The sequence below is a fragment of the Artibeus jamaicensis genome, unplaced genomic scaffold, assembly GCF_021234435.1.
Source record: "Artibeus jamaicensis isolate MK-2021 breed Jamaican fruit bat unplaced genomic scaffold, CSHL_Jam_final scaffold_461, whole genome shotgun sequence".
Taxonomy (NCBI): Eukaryota; Metazoa; Chordata; class Mammalia; order Chiroptera; family Phyllostomidae; genus Artibeus; species Artibeus jamaicensis.
Window position 1 is genome coordinate 13820797 of NW_026522045.1, and position 25450 is coordinate 13846246.

Below are 25450 nucleotides of genomic sequence, written 5' to 3' on the forward strand. Positions count from 1 at the left end.
TTGACTCAGAAATTCTGCAGCTAGATACATACACAAGAGAAATAAAACAATATATGCATACAAAAATGTGTACACAAGTATTCATAGCATTATTATTATTCATAATAGTGAAAAAATGGAGAAACCCAAAATCTGTCAATTGATGACTGGATAAATGTGTTATATCCATACAATGTAATATTATTCATCCATGAAAAACAGACGTACTGATACATGCTAGAATGTGGATGAACTTTGAAAACATTATTCTAAGTAAAAGAAACGGAACACAAAAGCCACATATTACATGATTTCATTTATATGAAATGTTTTGAATAAACAAATCTATATAGTAGTTGCTGGGGGCTGAGCTCAGGAGGAAATTGAGAGTGACTGTGAATGGGTAAGGGATTTCTTTTGGGGTTATGATAATATTCTGAAATCGAATAGTAGTGATAATTGCACAGCCCTGTGAATATACTGAAAACCACTAATTGCACACTTTAAAGGGGAAAATTCTATAGAATGTGAATTATATATCAATAAGCCTGTTTTTTAAAGTAGAATTATAGGTCTAACAGCCAAGCAGAAAAAATGTGCTAAATCTTTATTTTTCCCTACTCCAGCTAGCAGGACCACTTGTCTTGCTTACATACTTGTCCTATCTTCTTTATAGCCCTTCCCTCATGTTGTGTTTGTCCAGTAAAGAACTCCTTCCTCCCAAAATTTGTCAGGTGAGATAAACAATCTGAGGCAACAGAGAGAAAGGGAAGTAATGGAGCATAAACTATAGGAGTTGGGTTGCCTCATTGTTCCAAAGTTCTCTTACAATTGAGAAAATTCAAGGAAGATTAGACATTTCCCTTCTAACTCTTCTATTGTAGTAGGTTGGAAGAATATTTTGAAGTCTTTCAGTTAGAGTCTAATCTATTCCCAATACACAATACTAGATTTAAGCCATTCTCACTGAGAATTGTCAATCATGGAAGAGTCCAGAGCTACTTCTGTCACTCCTTATGTTTAACAACTCTTGCAATTAGTATGCCAGTAACAATTTCCAATACTTAACCTATGTTCCTAATGGGAGATGTAAACTAAATTACCCTCTGTTACATCTTCAGTGGAGCATGAGAAGAGATACTATTGATATATATTTAGAAAACAGTGCCTAGAAGAAAATAATAATAGAATGTAGTGTTTATACAGAGAGTGAGTCTACAAGCTTTTGAAATCCCTCTGTACATAGTGTTGACACAAACTGGTCACAGCACTCTGGGTAAAAATATATAAAGGATGTGGAGAGAAATAGTTAAGGAAGTGAAATTTATGTCCACCCCTTGTAAGTTAGCAAGGCCAGATGAATCTGGTCAAGCCACTACTTCTTACAAGGTAACACAGTGAGAGAGACGGAGGAAAGCACCACTAGCAAGCAGAAGCTCATTTAAGGGGTAAAGTAATTTGAAAAACAGATGAACTGACACTGCCATCCTACCAGTCACCTTACCTAACTGAAATTGATTGGAGACATTCCTGTATGTTTGCATTATCTCTGGGATATTCCATCCTCAGGGGTATAATGCACAGCCTGAGCTTATTAGCAACCCTGGAAAAAACATACACACAGGTAGAAAAATATAATAGGTCTTTTGTCACCCCAACATTCCCTCCGTATAAGCTCAGCTCAAATTCTGCTTCCTCTACTCAGAGTTTACCTCTCCCCTTTTACCCTAAATGTCTATAATACTACAGACTCAGTAGAATTTCTTTGCCATGTGATAGGTGGTGAGTTGTAATAGGTAGTAGAGGGGACAACTCATCAAAGGAAGTATTAGGAATTGAGACAGGACAATGTAATTTTTATAGCTGAAATATTTTTGAAAATGACTTACAAAGTTCAGGTGGCCCCTCCAACCAGACTTCTATCTTTTTCTGGTTTACAAAGAATCACAATATAGAGATTACAGCTATTTCCTAGAATGTTAGCCTTTTCTAAGAGTCAAGTAGGCCCCTAGTAGTTTAAGGTAGGTCATGATTTCTGTAACTTGGAATCAGCTGCCAGACTGAGATCTGCAGAAAGCCTACACGTTTCATAGGTTTGTCCTGGTCAGCATGGCACCACACTCCCTCTTCCAGAGACACTTTTTTTCTTCTGATAAATCATTCCAAATTCATTGTAAACATGCCTTCTTTCTTTAGCTTCCAGTACCTTCCACTGTGCCCCTAGCCTTCATCTTCATTTTGTTTAGATCATTTAGTCACTGGGAAATTTTGTGGGATCTTAGTGATAACCTTACCCTTCCAACCACAAATATAAGTCTGGTACTTGACAACACTGCCTTCTAAGAAAAACTGCCTCATCTACAACTCTTGCTGCTGCCTAGGTTTACATTTTATAACCTCTGAACTCCCCAAACCATACCTTTGGTGACAGTGTTGGACCTAGCATTGATATGTGACACAAATAAACAGATTTTATTGGCTGGCCAGTAATGGATGGCATTATAACCTGGCATGAAGACATGATATGGGCCAGACTCTTGTTTCTGAAAGTTTTAATCAAGAAACACAGAAATGCTGAGTTAGTTATCAGACAGAGAATAAGTTAAGAAAAAAATACCAGGAGGTAGAATCAAGTCTATGTCAAGCTAAAGCCAAGTTCAATCTTAAGTTATGAGTACACATAACTTTTAGGTATGTGGAGAAAACCAACTGGTAGAGGGAGATAATGCAGTATCATGGAGAAGACATACCATGAAGAAAAACTCCATGCTACCCATGAAAGAGCAAGAGAGAATTCAGTGCTTCCCAGTGGCTTTTGTGGTCCACTTTCCTTATGTTATAATAAACTCTATATTCACTGAGAGATCTCAAGTGGCTCTCCTGCTTGCAACAAAGAGAGACTAATTACAAGAACACTATGGTTGACTACTACACCAAAGGTCATGGAATGGTCTCCTGCCACAAATATGGATATAGAAACTAACACACAACACAACCTCTAGAGAGCAGATGTTTAATCAGTGGTGAATGAATGACATATTTATAGGTTTCAGAGCTTTGGAGCTCAGCTGGAAAGTGAAAGGCAGACCACTCCAGGGATTTCTGACTTTACTTTTATTTATTTTTCCTCAAAGATAAAAATTCCATATACACTCTGAGAAGCTAATAATCCCATTTTGCCTTCAGATGAACCCTTTGGAAGGAAATCTCAATGTCCCCTCTAAGCATGCCTGCAACATGGTAACCAGGTTTTTATACTCAATGAAGCCAGAGAAAAACACAAGGACTTTAAGAAATAGTTAGAAGCATTTAGGCCTTTACTTCTAGCCAAAATGGAAGCATAGGTAGATACACTGTGCCTCCTTGTACAACCAAGAGGACAAAAACAAATTTAAAAACAATAAATAAGAACTGCCAGAAAATTGAACTGTGTGGAAGTCTGTGAAACAAGGAGCTAAAGAGGAAACTTTCATCCAGACTGGTAGGAGGGGTGGAGATGGTCAGGCAGGGTGGAGAGGACAGGAGACAAAGCTGTGGCTGGTGAAATGGTGGATGAGGTAGTGGCTGGCAGACAAGGAGGTCCCTCATTCATGTTCAGATATACTAGGAGGAACAACTTGGGAGTGACAGACCAGGCAATCCAGAGTTCAAGTGTGGAAAAAGAAATCCTTAAAACCTCTCGCTGTAAAATTCTGTGGGGGTTGCAGTGGTGGGAAAAACTCCCAGCCCCACAGGAGAGTTTCTTGGAGAGACCCATAGGGTCCTAGAACACACAGAAGCCCAACCACCCAGAATCAGCATCAGAAGGACCCAATTTGCTTGTGGGTAGTAGGAAAGTGACTGAAAGCTGGCCAAAAGCAGAGCAAGTGGCATTGTCCTCTCTCAGAACCCTCCTCCACATAATGGGCCTCAACACAGTGATGTGGGTTGACCTACCCTGATGAATACCTAAGCTCCACCACTTACAATATAACAGGAGTACCAAGACAAAGGAAGATGGCCTAAATGAAAGAGCAGATCAAGCCCTGGCTGGTGTGGTTCAGTGGACTGAACACCAGCCTGCAAACCAAAGGGTTGACAGTTTGACTCCCAATCAGGGCACATGCCTGGGTTGTGGTCGGTTCAGTTCCCCAGTATGGAGCACATAAGAAGCAGCCACACATTTATGTTTCTCTCCCTCTCTTTCTCCTTTCCTTCTCCTCTGTCTAAAGTAAATAACTTAAATACTTTTTAAAATTTCAAAAAAATAGATCAGATCTCCAAAATTAGAACTCAGCAATAAAGAAATAACCAACCTATCAGATGCACTGTTCACAACAGCAGTAATCAGGATGCTCACTGAAATGGTTGAGTGTGGACACAAAATAGAGGAAAAAGTGAAGGCTATGCAAAGTGAAGAAAAATATACAGAGAATATACAATAAATAAGAACTGCCAGAAAATCAAACTGTGTGGAAGGACACAGTTTTACAACAGCAAAAAGAAGGAAACCATCACTCAAATCAACAATTTGGAGTACAAGGAAGAAAGAAACATTCAACCAAAGCAGAATGAAAAAACAAGAATTCAAAAAAAGTGAGGACAGGCTTAGGAACCTCTGGGACAACTTTAAATGTTCCAAGATCTGAATCATAGGGGTGCCAGAGGGAGGGGGAAGAGCAAGAAATTGAAAACTTATTTGAACAAATAATGAAGAATTTCCCCAATTGGGCAAAGGAAATAGACTCCCAGGAAGTCCAGGAAGCTCAGAGAGTCACAAAGAATTTGGACCCAAAAAGGAACACACCAAGACACATCATTATTAAATTTACCAAGATTAAAGAGGAGAGCATCTTAAAAGCATCAAGAGAAAGAGACAGTTACCTACAAAGGAGTTCTCATAAAACTATCAGCTGATTTCTTAACAGAAAACTTACAGGCAAAAAGAGACTGGAAACAAGTAGTCAATGTCATGAAAGGCAAGGACCTACATCCAAGATTACTCTATCCAGCAGATCTCTTATTTAGAATGCCAAGGCAGATAAAGTTTTCCCAGATAAGATCAAGTTAAAGGAGCTCATCACCACCAAGTCCTTATTATATGAAATGTTAAAGAGACTTATGTAAGAAAAAGATCAAAACTATGAACAGTAAGATGGCAACAAACTCATGACTATGAACAACTGAACCTAAAATTGCAAAAACAAAGCAAACAACTAGAACAGGAACAGAATCACAGAAATGGAGATCATATGGAGGGTTATCAGTGAGAGAAGAAGGGAGATTGGGGGGAAATGTACAGAGAATAAGAAGCACAAATGACAGGTACAAAGTTGACAGGGAGAAGTTAAGCATAGTATAGGAAGTGGAGAAGCCAAAGAACTTACAGGTATGACCCATGGACATGAACTAAGAGGTGGGGAATGCTCATGTGAAGGGGCACAGGGCAGAGGTGGGTAAAAGGGAGAAAAAAATGAGACTTTAATAGGATAATCAATAAAATATACTTTTTAAAGATTCATTTAAAGAGGAAAATAGAAAGAATATTCTGACAGTGAGAGGGCTTAGAAACAAACAAAAAAAATTAGTTAAGGTTAGAAATTCCCTTCAGCAGAATGCATTATTTTTTTCACATTTTTTATTGTTGTTCAAGTACAGTTGTTTTTATTCCCCCCCATTTCCATTTCCCCCCCAGCCATCCCCACTTCCCACCCTTAATCCTACCCGCCTTTGGCTTTGTCCACACATTCTTATCTGTTTTGTCATCTTAAAGGAAAAGGAACTGGTCACCTGAAGACTTTTCTAGGCTCTGGAATTTATCCAGTGACAATGGAACAACACTTCTGATTTTTAAAAATATTTTTTTATTTATTTTTCTAGAGAGGGGAAGGGAAGGAGAGAGTGGGAGAGAAATATCAATGTATGGTTGCCTCTTGTGTGTCCCCTGCTGGAAACTGGCCTGCAACCCAGGCATGTGCGCTGACTGGGAATCGAACTGCGATACTCTGGTTCGCAGGCCTGCGCTCAATCCACTGAGCTATGCCAGCCAGGGTTTTTTTTTTTAAATATTTTATTTATTTTGATTTTTTTTAACACAGATGAACTGAAACCCTATGATATAAAGAAGTATGTCCCAGAGTATATGAGCTTAGAGTTTGCACAATGGGTAAAGGGAAAAAAATGGAGATGAAACCTAAGCCTTTTCCTGTTTCCAGTATATGCCTTTTGAGGGAAGAGTTAGTAAAAAGTGAGCTTTCTCACACCGATGAGGAAGAAAAGCACCCAAGTTTATAAAAGAACAGTAGTTCAGCTTTCCAAGCTCCACATTCAGATCCCTGGGGCTGGCATGAACTTCTGACTTCTCAAGGAGGCAGTAGTGCTGGCCAAATGCTGACATGGCAGGAGAAACCTTCCACATTCTTCATTCCCTTTGCTTTTCAGATATTACCATGCCAAGGAACTCAAGCCAGGGAATACCTCCTCAAAGAAGCCTTTCTTTACCCTTTCCAACCCCCCAGGCAAAGTTACACACTTTCTCTCTCTTCCCATAGCAACCTTTGCTTACTCCTGTGATTAAAATATCCAGTGATATATATCCTTCACAAGCGTTTGTTGTCTGTATCCCTCACTAGAGTGTGTGTTTCTCGAAGGGAGCAACCATATTGATCCTCAACTATGTATCCTTGTTACCTGGTATATAATAAGTACTCAATAAGCATTTTTCAGTGTTCTCTGCCTACCTTACAGATAGCTTTCTTCACTTGCACTACCAGGTGGGAAGCCTCCTGAAGGGATCTCCATGGCAGAGACGGCAGATCATCCTAGATATCTGATACAACCATAGAACTTGAGAGTGGGAAATACCTTTGGAAATTACCTATGCTAATCCTTTCCCATTATAGAGGTGAATTTTGAGACCCAAAGAGGGAAAGTGATTTCCCCAAGGTCATATAGTCACTGACAATATTTTTCTCACTAATCACAGAGATCATCAATCCGTAGAAGTTCTGCACTTTCAGAAACAGATGTCCAGAAATGACCACCTTCTGGCAACAATGTCTCTTGCAGACAGTAGGAATTTACTCTCATTAGATCTTGAGAGCACAACATGCTGGCTTAAGAGAACAATACTGTACTTTATACTTGAAAGCTGCTAAGAGAATACTTCTGAAATATTCTTACCACAAAAAAGGTAATTATGTGAGGTGATGAATGTGTTAACTAAACTTATTGTGATAATCATTTCACAATATGTGTATATACATGTATCAAATCATCTCACTCATACACCTTAAATGTATGCAATCTTATATGTCAGTTATATTTCAATAAAGCTGTGGGGAAAAGAGAGAGAATGGGTTCTGTAGACAGTCTATACCTGAGTTCAAATTTCACCTCTGCCATTTGGAAACTGTGACTTTGGGCAAGTTACTTAATATGTCTGTACTTCAGCTCCTCATCTTTAAAATGGGAATACTCATACTCTTTTTTACAGGAATGTTTCAAGAAGCAATGCTCATAAAGCTTCTAGCACAGAGAAAGTGTTCAACAAAGATTATTATGAAACAGTAGCCTTTCCCTATGGTTCATCTCTCACTCTCCACCTACATTCTCTATGATGATATTTTCTCTCACCTCTCATAACATACAGATGAAAAGTAAAAAGGCTAAATAAGGCTATATTCAAAAGGTTCCTTGTTGGAGTTGTTACATGACAGTGTTTCACAGACACCAGACAAGAGATCAGAAGTCTCTGCCAGTCATGTATTCTGCCCCAGTACCTATGGCTCCATACTCTGCCCAACTGACTTACCATACCTCCCATCTTCCATCCTTCACCCTGCTTTTTAGACAGGTGAGCACAATAGATTGTACACATACTTCATGAAAACATTGGACTTGTAACTGACAGCTGATTGTATTACATTTGATTATAGCTGGAGAAAGATGTCCTGGGGAACATATATTTTTTAAATATTTTATTTATTTATTTTTCGAGAGAGGGGAAGGGAAGGAGAAAGAATGGGAGAGAAATATCAATGTATGGTTGCCTCTCATGCATCCCCTGCTGGAAACTGACCTGCAACCCAGGCATGTGCCCTGACTGGGAATCGAACCGCGATACTCTGGTTCACAGGCCCATGCTCAATCCACTGAGCTATGCCAGCCAGGGCCTGGGGAACATATTTTAAACCATAAAGTCACAGGGGAATTTATTTTCCATTATATTTGTCCCCAGTAATTCTCATCAATTTCAAATTGTGGAGATGTGATTCAAATAGCAACATGGAAGTCATTTATGAGTGCCAGGCCCTGCCAACTTCTGGAAGAGTAGGAGCTTATTAAAAATATAGATTTGGTTCTGACCAGTATGGTTCAGTAAGTTGGGCATCTTCCCATGAAGTGAAGGGTCACTAGTTTTATCCCCAGTTGGGTTGCTTGCCTGGGTTGTGGGTTCAGTTCCTGGTCGGGGTGCATGCAAGAGGCAGCTGATCGATGTTCCTCTCTCACATCGAAGTTTCTCTCCCTCTTTTTATCCGTCCCTTCCTCTCTCTCTAAACATAAATAAATAAAATATTTTAAAAATATATAAATTTGGAGGTATTTAATGTAGTAACTGCAGCCTAGAAATATGCATTTCAAAAGCACCCTAGTAATCTGGTGCATCTTTCTGGTCCTGGTACCAACCCTTAAGAAAAATACCATTGAAAATATTAGGAGCATGGGGATCTGGTACCAGAGGAGACTAGTTCAAATCCTGGCCTTGCAATATATGAGCTGTAGCCCTAGGTCCCACTTCTCTATGTGTCATTGCTAATTCCAGTTTTACTGCCCTTCCAACCACACGTGACCTTTGGAGAAGTCTGTCTCAACTGCACATGCTCAGCTGGGTACTTTCCTATAGGAAGGAAAAAAGCACTTTAAAGCATGTTACCATCCTCACTCCCCTACTGCATATGTACAGATGACCACCATGTTTCCCTTCCTCACCTTCTCCTTCCACAAGAATCTCCTTTCACAAAATGTACCAAATGTTCTTCCCAAACATAATTGCTATAATTTGAATTCACTTCTTTGACCAAGCAGAAGCCCAGAGATAGACACTTCACTCAACTTCAGCCCTTGTGGCAACCTCAATGCCAATACAAACTCTCAGAAACACAACATCAAACTTGGAACCCTACTTATAAAAGTGTAACTTTTGAGTGGCAGTCATTTTGTTATATACCCCACCCTATTCACAAATATCTAGCCAAATATGGTTATTAGGACTTTAAATTTACTACCCTGAGCAGAAGCCTAGTATGAGTTAATTTGTTATTAATTTGTTCAGCTTATTGCTCCTATAGCAATTTCATCACAAACACAGTGGAAAATTTATATCTGTCCTCCAGCCATATCTCAGTTTTCCCTTCCCAAGGAACTCCCACACTCGACTCTCCCATTCTTTGGACCTAATATTTTCAGTCACAGTTCACTTCTGCTAGAGATTTCTAAAGTAGATTAGGGGAGGCTTCACAGGGAAGTTGCTTTTTACTTTGCCTTTGAGAGGTAGAGAGATATTTATGTTCAAGCAGACATGGAAGAAAAGGGAACTCCATTTAAAAAGCAACATTATAACAAAACTGAGCAGAAGTTCTCAAATTTTAGTGTGGACTGGAATCTGCTGGCAAGTGGTAAATAACAAATCCAAGACAGTAGTTACATTTGCTGTAGGGACAAGGGAATATGATCAGGGCAGGGTATGAAGGAGACTTCAATTGTATTGATAATGCTCTATTTCTTCAGCTGAGTGGTACATATACCAGAGATATTTCATACTATAGCTTCAAAAATAAAGCAGTGTGAGAGACTGTGTAAAACTGAGTGCAAAACATCAGTTCTGATTCAGTAGTCTTAGAATGGCCCTAAGGCATCTGAATTAATAAGCTTCCTAGGTAATACTTATACAAGTGGTTCCTGGACCACTCTGAAAACGACTATGATAACATTTTTTTTTTTGCCAAAGGGAAAAAGAAAAATCAATGGCACCAGTGTATAAACTCAGAGCTGAGAGTCAGAAGCCCTGAACCATATTCTCTGCTTAATTTACTATATGAGCCCTTGCTAGTAGGTTAACTTATTTGAATGCCATTTTTCCAAACAGAGAGCCACTTTTATAATACTTGTTCAGCCTAGTGAGAAGTTTAATGATTCCTGGTGAAACTTTGGAGGACTTTCCAGGAAGTGAAGCTTCTAGAGAAGATAATAGTTTCTAAAAAAAAATAGCACCCTTTCCTCAAATCAAGTTCTCAGTGATCTGTTTCCAGTGGTAGTTTTCATCCAGCTTGAAGCATGTAGCACTAAGACCTTACATGGAGAAAAACACTGGTACCTATCTGAGTGTATTACATTTTATACTCTTAACATTATAGGTATATCGAGTGGTGGTTCTCACTTGGGTTAGGGAAAGGAACACAGTATATACATCAGAATCACTAGAGAGATTTTTCAAAACACACAGCATTCCACTGTTGCTGTGTATATCAGAATGGAAAAGAGTACTGGAGAGTTGCGGAGTCCACATTTTTTAAGCACTCTACATGATTCTGATACAATCCCTACTCTAGAAAGATTCTTGGCCTTCCTCAAGTAACCTGATCCAAGATCTTTCATTTATTACTAACAAGAAATTCCTTGTATTTATTTCTCACCTATTTCGTCTTTGTCTAGCTGTTACTGAAGATAGAAGATAATTAAAAGTGTATTGTATTATATATATATGTATATATATATATACACACACACACACACACACACACATATATTCACACACACGCACAGGGTAATGTGAATAATGATCCTCTTCTCACAGGCTGGGGGCCAGCTGGTTAGAAACCTCAGCACCCCCAAAGTTGAAATACTCTCCTAATCACATGTTTCTTTCACCAGTTGGATCAGGGCATGAATGTCCCTGTGAAAAGCTCTTTGGAACCTAAGCTTGTCCAGCTGGATCAGCTGCAGGTGGAGCAAATGGGACTCAAGGGCCCCATCAGGTCACCTTGCTGAGTATGACTCAGTCAAGCATATCTTTATTTCTTCCTGTCTCTTCCACTTCCCACCGCTCATCTCTGTGGGAAGCTGCCAAACTAGAGAAAACGAGTAAAGCAGGGGGAGGACATAGTTCTTAATGGATACTCCATCTCTTCAGTGGTTTGGGGTCTGGCAGAGATAAACCAGTCCTGAAACAAATTGGTTCCTCCCCCTAATGTATTTCAGTTAAGCTCTAGCTGCTGCAAATCAGCCAGGCCTGGAGCAACAAAATCAATTCCCCTCAGCTAAACAGTAAGTTTAAACTAAACCTCCACAGCTCTTTCTCTTGTGTCTTTTATCCATGAAGCTCAAAATGCTGTTCAGGCTTGGCAGTCTGTCACTGGTAAGAGCCCATCTCTAAGGGATCAAGCAGGACTAAGACATCTAAATAGTCTTGGGTAATGATCATATGCCAAAGGACCCCTAGAAAATATGATATATCCAAAAAGTCTTTACCACTTCTTCACATCTGATGCAACCTTAACAGGCATAAATTTCTAAAATGGAGGTGGTAACAACTATTATATTAGTTGATTGATGTTACAGATGTGGAAGTTGTGGAAGTTTAGCAATTTTTCCTATATCATTCTCTTGCCCAGGGATAACCCTTATAGTACATCTTGGGTCTTGACTCTTTCCATGACTACTATCAAATGGCATTTCATTCTTGAATTTTGAAGACCTTCATCTAAGTGTAAATACTGTGAGTATGTTCATATGAGCAAAGGTCAATGAAGAATAGAGAAAGGCAGCATCATATGAGAGGAAAATGGCACTATTTTGACTTCCCTGTATGACACCTGCCAATCAGTCCTTCCCCACTCGGTGTATGTGTGTCTAAATCTCCATTATTTTCCCACATCTTCCCTCAACAATTTTATTTGAGTTTCTAGAACCAGGAGGTATGTTCAGCTAATATATGTCATATGGAGAAACATAAGAATTTTTTTTAAGTCTCAGCAAAGTCTAAGGCAGAATGCAAGCTGGAAGTAGGAGCCACTGTTAATTCTTAGAGACTAATGAAAGTTATTGCTACTGAAGTTCTTTTTAAAACTTTTTAATTTTGTTCAATTACAGTTGTCCCCATCTTCCCCCCTTCTGATTCCTCCACTTAGCCCTTCCTCGTTCTCTGCCAGAAATTCTTAGAATTTTGCAAGAGGGGTTAACTTGTTACTGTCAAAGTGGGAGAGAAGTTAACTCAGGATATTAACACCCTTGAGGGAAGCCTGAAAGGGAACAAAAGGTTGTGAATGAAGCCAGTTCTCATATGTCCATCTTATCCCAACATACACTAAACATTGCCTTAGCCCTGTGTTCCTTCTATCTATAGTTATTAAAAACCTGTACTGTCCCTGATGCTGAAGTAGGCCCTGGAGTTATAAATAAGAATTTCAAGGGCCACCCTTCAGGTTAAGTGAAAGGTGAGCCTAGTTAAAGTTTATTTGTGATATCCAGGGAGCCCCTAAATGGAGATTAATTCATTGGCTTAGACTAGCCTTAGTGATTGGTTCTATACCATGGTTTTCAAGAGGAAGAAAGAAACAACGTAATGACTTTCCAATGTGGCCAGAAAACAATTAGGAGTTAAAAAGTGGAACTATTTAGAGATAATAGAGGCTAGAGTGTTGATTCAAATTTAAAATTGTTACAATGAGTCTGAGGAAAGATAGAATCTGAAAACATCACCTTAATTGTAATTCAACAAAAAGAATCCGGTGCATTTCATAAGCAGGCCAAGAAAGCAAATTATCTTAGCTCAGGATTTCTCAACTTTAGCACTATTGACATTTTGGGCCACATACATCTTTGTTTTAGGAAAAGGGTAGGTGTCTTCTTCTAGTGAATTGTGGAGTATTCAATGGCATCACTTGCTTTCACTTAGTGGATGCCAGTAACACTCTCCTCAAACTGTGATAACCAAAATTTGTCAAAAAGATTACTAGACACCAGTGCTGCTGCCATAGCGACTGAACCGGACGTCGGGGAGTCAGGTACGGAAGCCGGGACACTCCAAACCCCTGTGACGGTCCTGGAAGGCAGAGGAGTCAGCTACGGGAGCCAGAGCATTCTCAGCCCCTGTGCCACTGCCATAGCGACAGGTCTGGATGCTGTGGAGTCAAATACGGAAGCCAGGACACTTAAAACCCCTGTGACGGCTGTGGGCAGCAGAGTAGCCAGCTACGGGAGCTGGGACATTCCCAGCCCCGGTGCCGCTGCCATAGTAATGGGCCTGGGTGCTTTAGCAGGCGGCTACTAGAGCCGGGACATTCAGCAGTGGTAGGCAACAAATGCAGGGACCAGCGCCAGGAGCAGCGTGAGAGTAGGTGGAGACGAAGAACATCAAGAAACTTCAAAGAGTCTGCACCACTGAACTTCACAAGGATCATACCACAGAAGTTCACACCATAAAACCAGAGTTTCAGAACAGATCAATTTTAGAAGCAGAGATTAACAAGAAGAGTCTCAAACAATGGGAAGACAAAGAAACAATCCCCAAATGAAAGAAAAAGCAGAAACTTCAGGAAGAAAGTTAGATGAAATAGAGGCCGATCAATTATCAGAGAGTGAATTCAAAGCACTGGTTATTACGAAGTTCAAAGAGCTCACAGTGAACTACCAGAAACTACAGGGGAACTACAATGATGTCTCTGAAAACTACATCAACATGAAAAATGAAATGGAAACTATCAGCAAGGGACAAGAGGAAATGAAGAATACAATTTCCAAATTGAAGAACACAGTAGAACGTTTCCAAAGTAGGATAGATGAAGCGGAGGATAGGATTAGTCAGTTGGAGGACAAGGTAGAAAGCATCTCACAGAAAGAGAAAGAAAATGAAAAGAGGCTCAGAAAGAAAGAAGAGGGATTGAGAGAAATGCAAGACAATATGAAACGTAATAATATCCGAATAATAGGAATACCAGAAGGAGAAGAAGAAGAACAAGGGACAGAAAATGTATTTGAATGAGTACTGAGAGAAAATTTCCCTAATTTGATAAGAGAAAAAGTCACACAAATCCAGGAATCACAAAGAGACCCAATCAAGAGGAACCCAAGGAGGCCCACTTCAAGACACATCATCATCAAAATGGCAAAATACCAAGACAAAGAGAGAATTTAAAGGCAGCAAGGGAGAAAAAAGAAATAACATACAAGGGAGCCCCAATAAGGTTAACTACTGACATCTCAATGGAAACACTTCAAGCAAGAAGAGAATGGCAAGCAATATTCCAAGTAATGAGAACCAGAAGCCTACAACCAAGGCTACTTTACCCAGCAAGGCTCTAAATCAAGAGAGATGGCCAAATAAAGACCTTCCAAGACAAAAGAAGCCTAAAAGAATATGCCTCCACCAAACCAGCTCTACAAGAAATACTAAAAGGACTGCATTAAGGGAAGGAAGGATAAGAGGGAGACAGAGAGGAACACAGGTACAAAAATGGAAATGAATAAGGACCTATCAATAATAACCTTAAACATAAATGGAGTAAATGCTCCAATCAAAAGACATAGAATAGCTCAATGGATAAGAAAGCATGACCCACACACATGCTGCCTACAAGAGACCCACCTCAGGACAAAAGACCATCACAGACTAAAAGTGAAAGGCTGGAAACAAGTTTTCCAAGCAAACGGACAAGAAAAAAAAGCTGGGGTAGCAATTCTGATATCGGACAAAATAGACTTCAAAAAAAGGGCCATAAAGAGGGACCCAGAAGATCACTTCATTATACTTAAGGGAAGAATCCACCAAGAAGACATTAACATTGTAAACATATATGCACCAAACATAGGGGCACCCAAAAATATCCAGAAAATCTTAGAGGACTTCAAGAAAGATATTGACAGAAACACAATTATAGTAGGGGATTTTAACACCCCATTATCAAAAATGGACAGATCTTTCAAACAAATTATCAACAAAGATATTTGAAATGTTTCTATCTTCTTTAGGTAGGCCTGTATTGCTATAAACTTCCCTCTCAGGACTGCCTTCGCTGTGCCCCATAAGTTTTGGGTTGTTGTGAGATCATTTTCATTTGTTTCCAGAAACGTTTTGATTTCTTCCCTAATTTCATTCTTGACCCATTCGTTGTTTAATAGCATACCATTCAGTCTCCATGATTTTGGGTGCTTTGGGTTTTTTCTTTGGGGTTGGTTTCCAATTTCAGTCCCTTGTGGTCAGAGAAGATGCTTGGTATGATTTCAAGTTTCTTGAATTTTTTGAGGCTCGTTTTGTGTCCTATCATGTGGTCTATCTTTGAAAATGTTCCATGTGCATTTGAAAAGAATGTGTATTTAGCTTCTTTGGGATGAAGGGCTCTATATATATCAGTTAAGTCCATTTCATCTAGGGTGTTGTTTAATGCCACAATATCTTTGTTGATAATTTGTTTGGAAGATCTGTCCATTTTTGATAGTGGGGTGTTAAAATCCACTACTATAATTGTGTTGCTGTCAATATCTTTCTTGAAGTCCTCTAAGATTTTCTTGATATATTTGGGTGCCCCTAGGTTTGGTGCATATTTGTTTACAATGTTAATGTCTTCTTGGTGGATTCTTCCCTTGAGTATAATGAAGTGACCTTCTGGGTCTCTCTTTATGGCCCTTTTTTTGAAGTCTATTTTGTCCGATATCAGAATTGCTACCCCAGCTTTTTTTCTTGTCTGTTTGCTTGGTAAACTTGTTTCCAGCCTTTCACTTTTAGTCTGTGATGGTCTTTTGTCCTGAGGTGGGTCTCTTGTAGGCAGCATGTGTGTGGGTCATGCTTTCTTATCCATTGAGCTATTCTATGTCTTTTGATTGGAGCATTTACTCCATTTATGTTTAAGGTTATTATTGATAGGTCCTTATTCATTTCCATTTTTGAACCTGTGTTCCTCTCTGTCTCCCTCTTATCCCTCCTTCCCTTAATGCAGTCCTTTTAGTATTTCTTGTAGAGCTGGTTTGGTGGAGGCATATTCTTTTAGGCTTCTTTTGTCTTGGAAGCTCTTTATTTGGCCTTCTATCTTGATTGAGAGCCTTGCTGGGTAAAGTAGCCTTGGTTGTAGACCTCTGGTTCTCATTACTTGGAATATTTCTTGCCATTCTCTTCTTGCTTGAAATGTTTCCATTGAAAAGTCAGTAGCTAACCTTATTGGGGCTCCCTTGTATGTTGTTTCTTTTTTCTCCCTTGCTGCCTTTAAGATTCTCTCTTTGTCTTGGTATTTTGCCATTTTGATGATGATGTGTCTTGAAGTGGGCCTCCTTGGGTCCCTCTTGATTGGGACTCTCTGTGATTCCTGGATTTGTGAGACTTTTTCTCTTATCAAATTAGGGAATTTTTCTCTCATTACTCATTCAAATACATTTTCTATCCCTTCTTCTTCTTCTCCTTCTTCTTCTGGTATTCGTATTGTTCGGATATTATTACGTTTCATATTGTCTTGTATTTCTCTCAATCCCTCTTCTTTCTTTCTGAGCCTCTTTTCATTTTCTTGCTCTTTCTGTGAGATGCTTTCTACCTTGTCCTCCAACTGACTAATCCTATCCTCCGCTTCATCTATCCTACTTTTGAAACGTTCTACTGTGTTCTTCAACTTGGAAATTGTATTCTTCATTTCCTCTTGTCCCTTGCTGATAGTTTCCATTTCATTTTTCATGTTGATGTAGTTTTCAGAGACATCATTGTAGTTCCCCTGTAGTTTCTGGTAGTTCACTGTGAGCTCTTTGAACTTTGTAATAACCAGTGCTTTGAATTTACTATCTGATAGTTGATCAGCCTCTATTTCATCTAACATTCTTTCTGAAGTTCTGCTTTTTCTTTCATTTGGGGATTGTTTCTTTGTCTTCCCATTGTTTGAGACTCTTCTTGTTAATCTCTGCTTCTAAAATTGATCTGTTCTGAAACCCTGGTTTTATGGTGTGAACTTCTGTGGTATGATCCTTATGAAGTTCAGTGGTGCAGACTCCTTGAAGTTTCTTGATGTATTGATGTTCTTCGTCTCCACCTACTCTCACGCTGCTCCTGGCGCTGGTCCCTGCGTTTGTTGCCTACCACTGCTGAATGTCCCAGCTCTAGTAGCCGCCTGCTAAAGCACCCAGGCCCATTACTATGGCAGCGGCACCGGGGCTGGGAATGTCCCAGCTCCCGTAGCTGGCTCCTCTGCTGCCCACAGCCATCACAGAGGTTTGGAGTGTCCTGGCTTCCATATGTGACTCCCCCGGTGTCCAGTCCTGTCGCTATGGCAGTGGCACAGGGGCTGAGAATGCTCTGGCTCCCGTAGCTAGCTCCTTTGCTGCCCAGGCCTGTCTCTATGGCGACGTCACAGGGGCCTCTGGTGTCCCAGCTTCTGCAACTGACTCTTTTGTTGCCTAAGCCGGTAGCTATGGCATCGGCACAGGGGCCTAGAATGTCCCAGCTCCAGTTCCTGACTCCTCTGTCTCCCAGGACCATCACAGGGGCTTGGAGTGTCCGGCTCCCCTACCTGACTCCCCGGTTCCCAAGCTTGTTGCTCTGGCAGCAGAAGAGGGGCCGTGTGTGTCCCAGCTCCAGTAGCTGACTCTGCCGCCGTCTGGTGTTTCAGCCTCGGTCACAATCTCTGGTCTTTTAATTTCATAAATGCTGGGTAACCGATGGTTTATTGTGCTGTTTCTCCATAGATCTGCCAGTATTTTCACCCATGAGTACAGGAGCTAGCATCAGCTCCGTCTTACTCCGTCGCCATCTTCCCAGCATCCTCAATAAAGATATTGTGGCATTAAACAACACCTTAGATGAAATGGACTTAACTGATATATACAGAGCCCTTCATCCCAAAGAAGCTAAATACACATTCTTTTCAAATGCACATGGAACATTTTCAAAGATAGACCACATGATAGGACACAAAACGAGCCTCAAAAAATTCAAGAAACTTGAAATCATACCAAGCATCTTCTCTGACCACAAGGGAATGAAATTGGAAACCAACCCCAAAGAAAAACCCAAAGCACCCAAAATCATGGAGACTGAATGGTATGCTATTAAACAACGAATGGGTCAAGAATGAAATTAGGGAAGAAATCAAAACGTTTCTGGAAACAAATGAAAATGATCTCACAACAACCCAAAACTTATGGGGCACAGCGAAGGCAGTCCTGAGAGGGAAGTTTATACCAATACCGGTCTACCTAAAGAAGATAGAAACATCTCAAACAAACAACCTAACACTACGACTGCAAGAACTCGAGGAACAACAACAAAGACAGCCCAGAGCAAGCAGAAGGAAGGAAATGAGCTAGATCAGGGCAGAACTAAATGACATAGACACTAAAGGCACAATTTTAAGGATCAATGAATCTAGGAGTTGGTTCTTTGAAAAGATAAACAAAATAGACACACCTTTAAGTAGGATCATCAAGAAAAGAAGAGAGAGGACACAAATAAACACAATCAGAAATGAAAGAGGAGAGATTACAACTGATACCACAGAAACAGAAGGGGTTGTAAGAAATTACTATGAAGAACTGTATGCCAAGAAATTTGAAAACCTAGAGGAAATGGACACATTTCTAGAAAAATACAATCTTCCAAAACTCAGTAAAAAAGAACCAGAAAATCTAAACACAGCAGTAACAGCAAAAGAAATTGAAGCAGTAATCAAAACACTCCCATCACACAAAAGCCCTGGACCAGATGGTTTCACAGGAGAATTCTACAAAGCATTTAAGGAAGAGCTAACCCCTATTCTCCACAGACTATTCCAAAAAATTCAGGAGGATGGAAAACTCCCAAATTCTTTTTATGAAGCCAGCATCATCTTAATTCCAAAACCAGATAGAGACACAACAAAGAAAGAAAACTTCAGGCCAATATCGCTGATGAACATAGATGCTAAAATCCTCAACAAAATATTGGCAAATCGCATCCAACAATATATCAAAAAGATCATACACCATGACCAAGTGGGATTCATCCCAGGGATGCAAGGATGGTTCAATATTCGCAAATCAGTAAATGTAATACATCACATAAACAAAAGCAAAGACAAAAATCACATGATCATATCAATAGACGCAGAAAAAGCTTTCGATAAGGTACAACACGCATTTATGATAAAAACACTCAGCAAAGTGGGAATACAAGGAGCATTTCTCAAAATAATAAAGGCCATATGTGAGAGACCTACAGCCAATATCATACTCAATGGGAAAAACCTAAAAGCTTTTCCACTAAGATCAGGAACAAGACAAGGATGTCCACTTTCACCACTTCTATTCAATATAGTATTAGAAGTTTTAGCCACAGCGATCAGGCAATAAAAGGAAATAAAAGGCACCCAAATAAGGAAGGAGGTAGCAAAACTGCCACTATTTGCTGATGACATGATAGTGTACATGGGAATTCCTATAGACTCTACCCAAAAACTGCTCGAACTAATTAATGAGTTTGTCAAAACAGCTGGTTACAAAGTCAATATCCAGAAATCAAAGGCATTTTTGTATACCAACAATGAATCAGCAGAAGCAGAAATCAAGGAAAAAATCCCTTTTGATATAGCAAAAACAAAAATAAAATATCTGGGAATAAACCTAACTAAGGAGGTAAAAAAACCTCTATGCAGAAAACTACACAGCCCTGAAGAACGAAATCAAGGAAGACACAAACAAATGGAAACATATACCTTGTTCATGGATTGGAAGAATTAACATCATCAAAATATCCATACTACCCAAAGCAATACACACATTCCTGCAATACCTATTAAAGTACGAAAGGCATATTTCACAGACATAGATCAAACACTTCAAAAATTTATATGGAACCATAAATGACCCAGAACAGCAGCTACACTTTTGAGAAAGAAGAACAAAGTAGGGGGGATCACAATACCTGATATCAAACTATTACAAGGCCACTGTAACCAAAACAGCCTGGTACTGGCATAAAAACAGGCACATAGACCAATGGAACAGAACAGAGAGCCCAGAAATTAACCCAACTCTCTACAGTCAAGTAATATTTGACAAAGGGGGCAGAAACATAAAATGGTGTAAAGATAGCCTCTTCAACAAATGGTGCTGGGAGAACTGGACAGCTACGTGCAAAAAAATGAAACTTGAGCACCAACTTATACCATATACCAAAATAAATTCAAGGTGCATAAAAGACTTAAATATAAGCCATGACACCATTAAAGTCCTAGAGGAGAACATTGGCAAGAAAATCTCAGATATTTCATGCAGCAACTTTTTTACTGATATGTCCCCTAGGGCAAGGAATATAAAGGAAAGAATAAACAAATGGGATCTCATCAAAATAAAAAGCTTCTGCGTGGCTAAAGAAAACAGTATTAAATTAGCAAGACAACCAACTGTATAGGAAAGCATTTGCCAATGATACATCAGACAAAGGTTTAATCTCCAAAATATACAAAGAACTTACACGACTCCACTCTAAGAAGACACCCAACCCAATTAAAAAATGGGAAAAGGACTTGAACAAACACTTCTCCAAGGAGAACATACAGAACATTCAGAGACACATGAAGAGATGCTCAATATCATTAGCTATCAGAGAGATGCAAATTAAAACCACAATGAGATACCACTTTACACCAGTCAGGATGGCTATAACAAACAAAGCAACAAACAACAAATGTTGGAGAGGTTGTGGGGAAAAGGGGTCCTTAGTTCACTGTTGGTGGGAGTGCAGACTGGTACAACCATTATGGAAAACAGTATGGAATTTTCTCAGAAAAATAAAAATCGACCTGCCTTTTGACCCAGCAATTTCACTGCTGGGATTATATCCTAAAACATCAATATCAAAGAACCTATGCACCACAATGTTCATAACAGCACAATTTACAATAGCCAAGAGTTGGAAGCAACCTAGGTGCCCATCAGGAAATGAATGGATCCAAAAATTGTGGTACATATACACAATGGAATTCTATGCTGCAGAGAGAAAGAAGGAGCTCCTACCCTTTGCAACAGCATGGATGGAACTGGAAAGCATTATGCTGAGTGAAATAAGTCAAGTGATGAAAGACAAATACCATATGATCTCACCTTTAACAGGAAGCTAAACAACAAAACAAACAAGCAAGCATAAAAAAAAAAACAAAGACACTGAAATAGAGAACAATGGGATAATGACCAGAGGGGAGAAGGAAGGGAAGTTAAGGGGAAAAAGGGAGAGGGATTTGGAGGAACAAATAGGAAGGACACAAGGACGAGAACTAATGGGGTTGGAAATGGGAGGGAGGTGGGAGCAAGGGGCAGGGGCGGCTGGGATGAGAGAAATAGACAAAAAAACTACTTGAAAAATAACTAAATAAAATTAATTAAAAAAGATTACTAGATGTATCCAGGGAGAGGAGGTGAAAAATCAGTGTTGAATATTACTTCATCAGTACCATCTCACCCGAAGACTACCTGAACTCAGTCATTGGAGAGAATAAAGAAAATTGGGATGTGAGCTATCTTGCCAGTGATCAAATTCAAGGAAAAAAGGAAGTGAACACAGGACAAATTATTCTCATTTGCCCATGGTCACAGGGCAACTTAGCAGAAGAACCAGAAGTGGGATCTAAATTTTTTGGCTCCAGTTACCCACAATGTGTTGCTAATGAAGATGATAATGAATTGAATAATGATTCCAAAACTTCATGAGCAATAACAACACACTTCAACTTATAGCTTCTATCAGCACTTTTGTCCAGTGCATCATCCAGGTGTAAAATATAGCTCACTTATTCATACATGTATTTGTCCATCTAAACTTGCTATTTTCCCCCATATAATTCAAATTAAAGTGCTCCCATTGCCTTCCTGCAGGCTGCTATTTTGCATTTGGTCTTTCCTAGCTCATTTATACAGTGTCAGTATCTCAGTTCACCTACACTAATTTAGTGGATTAAAGGATGGGACAGGGCCATAGGAATGTGAATAGACTGTTAATGGCCACCAGACAGTGATAGCCTTAGATGAGACCAAATAATCAGTTATCTACAGTCTGTTTTGCACCTATAATTTAGCTATTACAGATATATTTATTTGGCAAGAAATTTATATTAAACTATTGTTAGTACTTAGCATTTGTGTGTATGTGTTTATTGCATCACTGTCCTTTGAGATCTGGGCTTTTAAAGACCAAGTTTATTTTGAAGCAGTAAAACTATAATATATGTTGTTGCTCCTGGAAAGTAGACCTGGATAATATTCTTGAATAAACACACTGCAGGCAGAAGGTGATGAAAATGGAGGCTGAAAAAGAAACTAAATATAAACTGCCTACTAACCAATTTTGCTGTGAATGCAACCTTGATATAGATTTCAGTTTAGGTGGTTCACAGACAAAAAATGAACTTCTGGCCAAGATGGAGGAGTAGGTAGATACACTGTGCCTCCTGGCACAACCAAAACAAGGACAACAACAAATTTAAAAACAAAAAACAACTTGAAGTGCCAGAAAGTTGAATTGTATGGAAGTCTGACAAACAGGACCTAAAGAACAGAAATTCATCCAGAAAGGTCAGAGGGGAGGCAGCTGGCAGACTGGGATGAGTGAGGCAGAAGTAGGCAGACTGGGTGTTTCCAAATTTGCATGCAGATAAACTGGGAATAACAAATGGGGAGTGAGACATACTGTGCAACCCAGGGTTCCAGAACAGGGTAATAAAGCCTCAAAACCTCTGACTGAAAAAACTTGTTGGGGTTGTGGCCCCAGGACTAACTCCCAGTCTCACAGGAGAGTTAGATGGAGAGACCCACAGGGTCCTAGAATGTACACAAACCCACCCACCTGTGAATCAGCACCAGAAGGGCCCAATTTACTTATGGGTAGCAGATGAAATGACTGAAAGCTGGCCGGGAGCTGAGCAAGCAGCCATTCCCTTTTAGACCCCTCCCCCACATACAGCACCACAACACAGCAACTTGGGTTGTTCTGCCCCAGAAAATACCTAAGGCTCTGCCCCTTACTACATAACAGGTGGGTGGAAACAAAAAAATGGCATAAATAAAAGAACAGATCAAAGCTTCAGAAAAAAATACAACTAAGCAATGAAGAGATAGCCAACCTATCACATTCATAGTTCAAAACACTGATAATCAGAATGCTCACAGATATGGTTGAGTATGGTGGCAAAATAGAGGAAAAATGAAGGCTATGCAAAGTGAAATAAAGGAAAATGTACAGGGAACCAACAATAAAGGAAAGGAAACTGGCACTCAAATCAATGGTTTGGATCAAAAGAAAAAATAAACATTCAAACGGAACAGAATGAAGAAAAATGAATTAAAAAAAATGAGGGGGCCAAAGAACCTTCAGGACAATGTTGAATATTCCAACATCTGAATCATAGGAGTGCCATAAGGAAAAGAGGAAGAGCAAGAAGTAGAAAACTTATTTGGAAAAATAATGAACACTCTTCTAATCTGGCAAAAGAAATATATTACTAGGAAGTCCAGGAAGCTCAGAGAGTCCCCCAAAAGTAGGACCCAGGGAAGCACACACCAAGGCACATCATAATTACATTATCCAAGATTAAAGATAAGGGGAGAAACTTAAAATCAGCAAGAGGAAAGGAGAGAGTTACCTACAAAGGATCTCCCATAAGACTGTCAGCTGATTTCTCAAAAGAAACCTTACAGGTAAGAAGGGGCTGGAAACAAGTATTCAAGGTCATGAAAGGCAAAGACCTACATCCAACATTACTCTATCCAGCAAAGCTATCATTTAGAATGAAGAAACAGATAAAGTTCTTCCCAGATAAGGTCCAGTTAAAGGAGTTCATCATCACCAAGCCATTATTATATGAAATGTTAAAGGGACTTATCTAAGAAAAAGAAGATCAAAAACTATGCACAGTAATATGACAACAAACTCACAAATATCAACAACTGAACCTAAAATTACAAACACAAAAACAAACTAAGAAAACAAGTAGAAGAGAAACAGAATCACAGAAATGGAGATCATATGTAGGGTTATCAGCAGGGAGAGGGTTGGGGGAGAAGGGGGGAAAAGTACACGAAAAAAGAAGCATGATTGGTATGTATAAAATAGACAGGGGGAGGTTAAGAATATTATAGGAAATGTAGAAGCCAAAGAACTTACATGTACAACACATGGACATGAACTAAGGTGGGGGGGGGGAATGCAGGTAGGAAAGGGGTATAAGGCAGAGGGGAATAAAGGGGGGGAATGGGACAACTGTAATAGCATAATCATTAAAATATTTTTTTTAAGTTTGCAGTTTAGAGAGTCCTAGACTCTTTCACTGGAGTCCCTTTTTATAGCCTTAGAGATGGACACAGCAGAAGGGATAAGAGGGAATTCCCATAAGGTAACATTTCCCACTCCCTCCCTGCCCTCTCCAAAACTCCCCAACCTACACAATCCCAGCAATACTGTCTTACCTCCCACAAACTGTGCTGCTCCCATGCAACATACCATCATTCTGGAGATGAGCTCCTCCACAAAGCAGCCCAGGACTACAGCTAATGCCACCAGGAGGAAGAGAGCACAGCTTGCAACTGTCACCATCATGCACATCTGCCAGGCAAGGCTTGGGATGGCACTAAAGCTGTCATAGCATCCACACTCTTCCACCATGTTCACACTGTCCCCCTCCCCTGGTACAGTGTAGTTGCACCTCCAGAATGTACTGAATGACACTGGCTTCCCCAGCTGGGATCTGAAGAGACAGTATGGCAGGAAGTAACTGGTAAAGCTGGCCATAGCAGTAACAAGGGACAGGAAGGCCCAAAAGGTCCCCACCAGTGTCGGGCTGCTTCTCATGGTCCTGGAGAGATGAGTTGGGTCATGGCACCAAACACAGAAAATTATCATGTAGGCTCCATCAGGCTATTTTTTCATTGGACTGGTCAGTCCTAGGACTCATTTATGGGCCACTTGGCCTTTGCTCCTTGATGAGGTTATACTCTCAAGGACCATTTGGGCCCTTATGGCATTCTTCTTTCCAGCAGTTTTCCCATCTTTCCTTTCTTTCACCTGATTTAGAGTTTTATGTCAGGCTGCAATAGGAAAAAAAACATAAAACTGAATTAGTGACTTCTCTGCCAACTCAAATGCAGCCTAATATAACATCTTTTAACTCTTGACATCCAGCGTGGAACAAGTGGCTAGAGGGAAGCCTGAATAAAATCCAAGGTGCTCAGAGAACCTCGAGCTTTCAGTGTGATGGCCTTGCTGGCTTGGAGGCTTGGAAAGAAGTGATATCTCAAGAGGGCCAGGAACCAAGTTGTTTTCAGTGAGCAAAGGAAGAAAGAAGACAGCTCACAAGACTTGCCCCTAATACAAGGGAGAAGAGGGAAGAAGAGCTCACCATGGAGTTGAACTAGATAAGATGTGCAATAGTGTATTCATGTTGGCTTTTCGCAGGGATACAGCAGCCAGGTTGAAATGGGTAGAATAAAACAAGGGGTG

General features: G+C 39.9%; 1 protein-coding gene across 1 annotated transcript; it reads right to left on the reverse strand.

The window, feature by feature from the left end:
• Positions 1-243: 243 nt before the first annotated feature.
• Positions 244-24802, reverse strand: LHFPL1 (LHFPL tetraspan subfamily member 1). The gene is given in 3 exon segments (XM_037167189.2): positions 244-248; positions 1484-1582; positions 24421-24802. Coding segments are annotated over 3 exon segments (486 nt in total).
• Between the last annotated feature and the right edge of the window lie 648 nt (positions 24803-25450).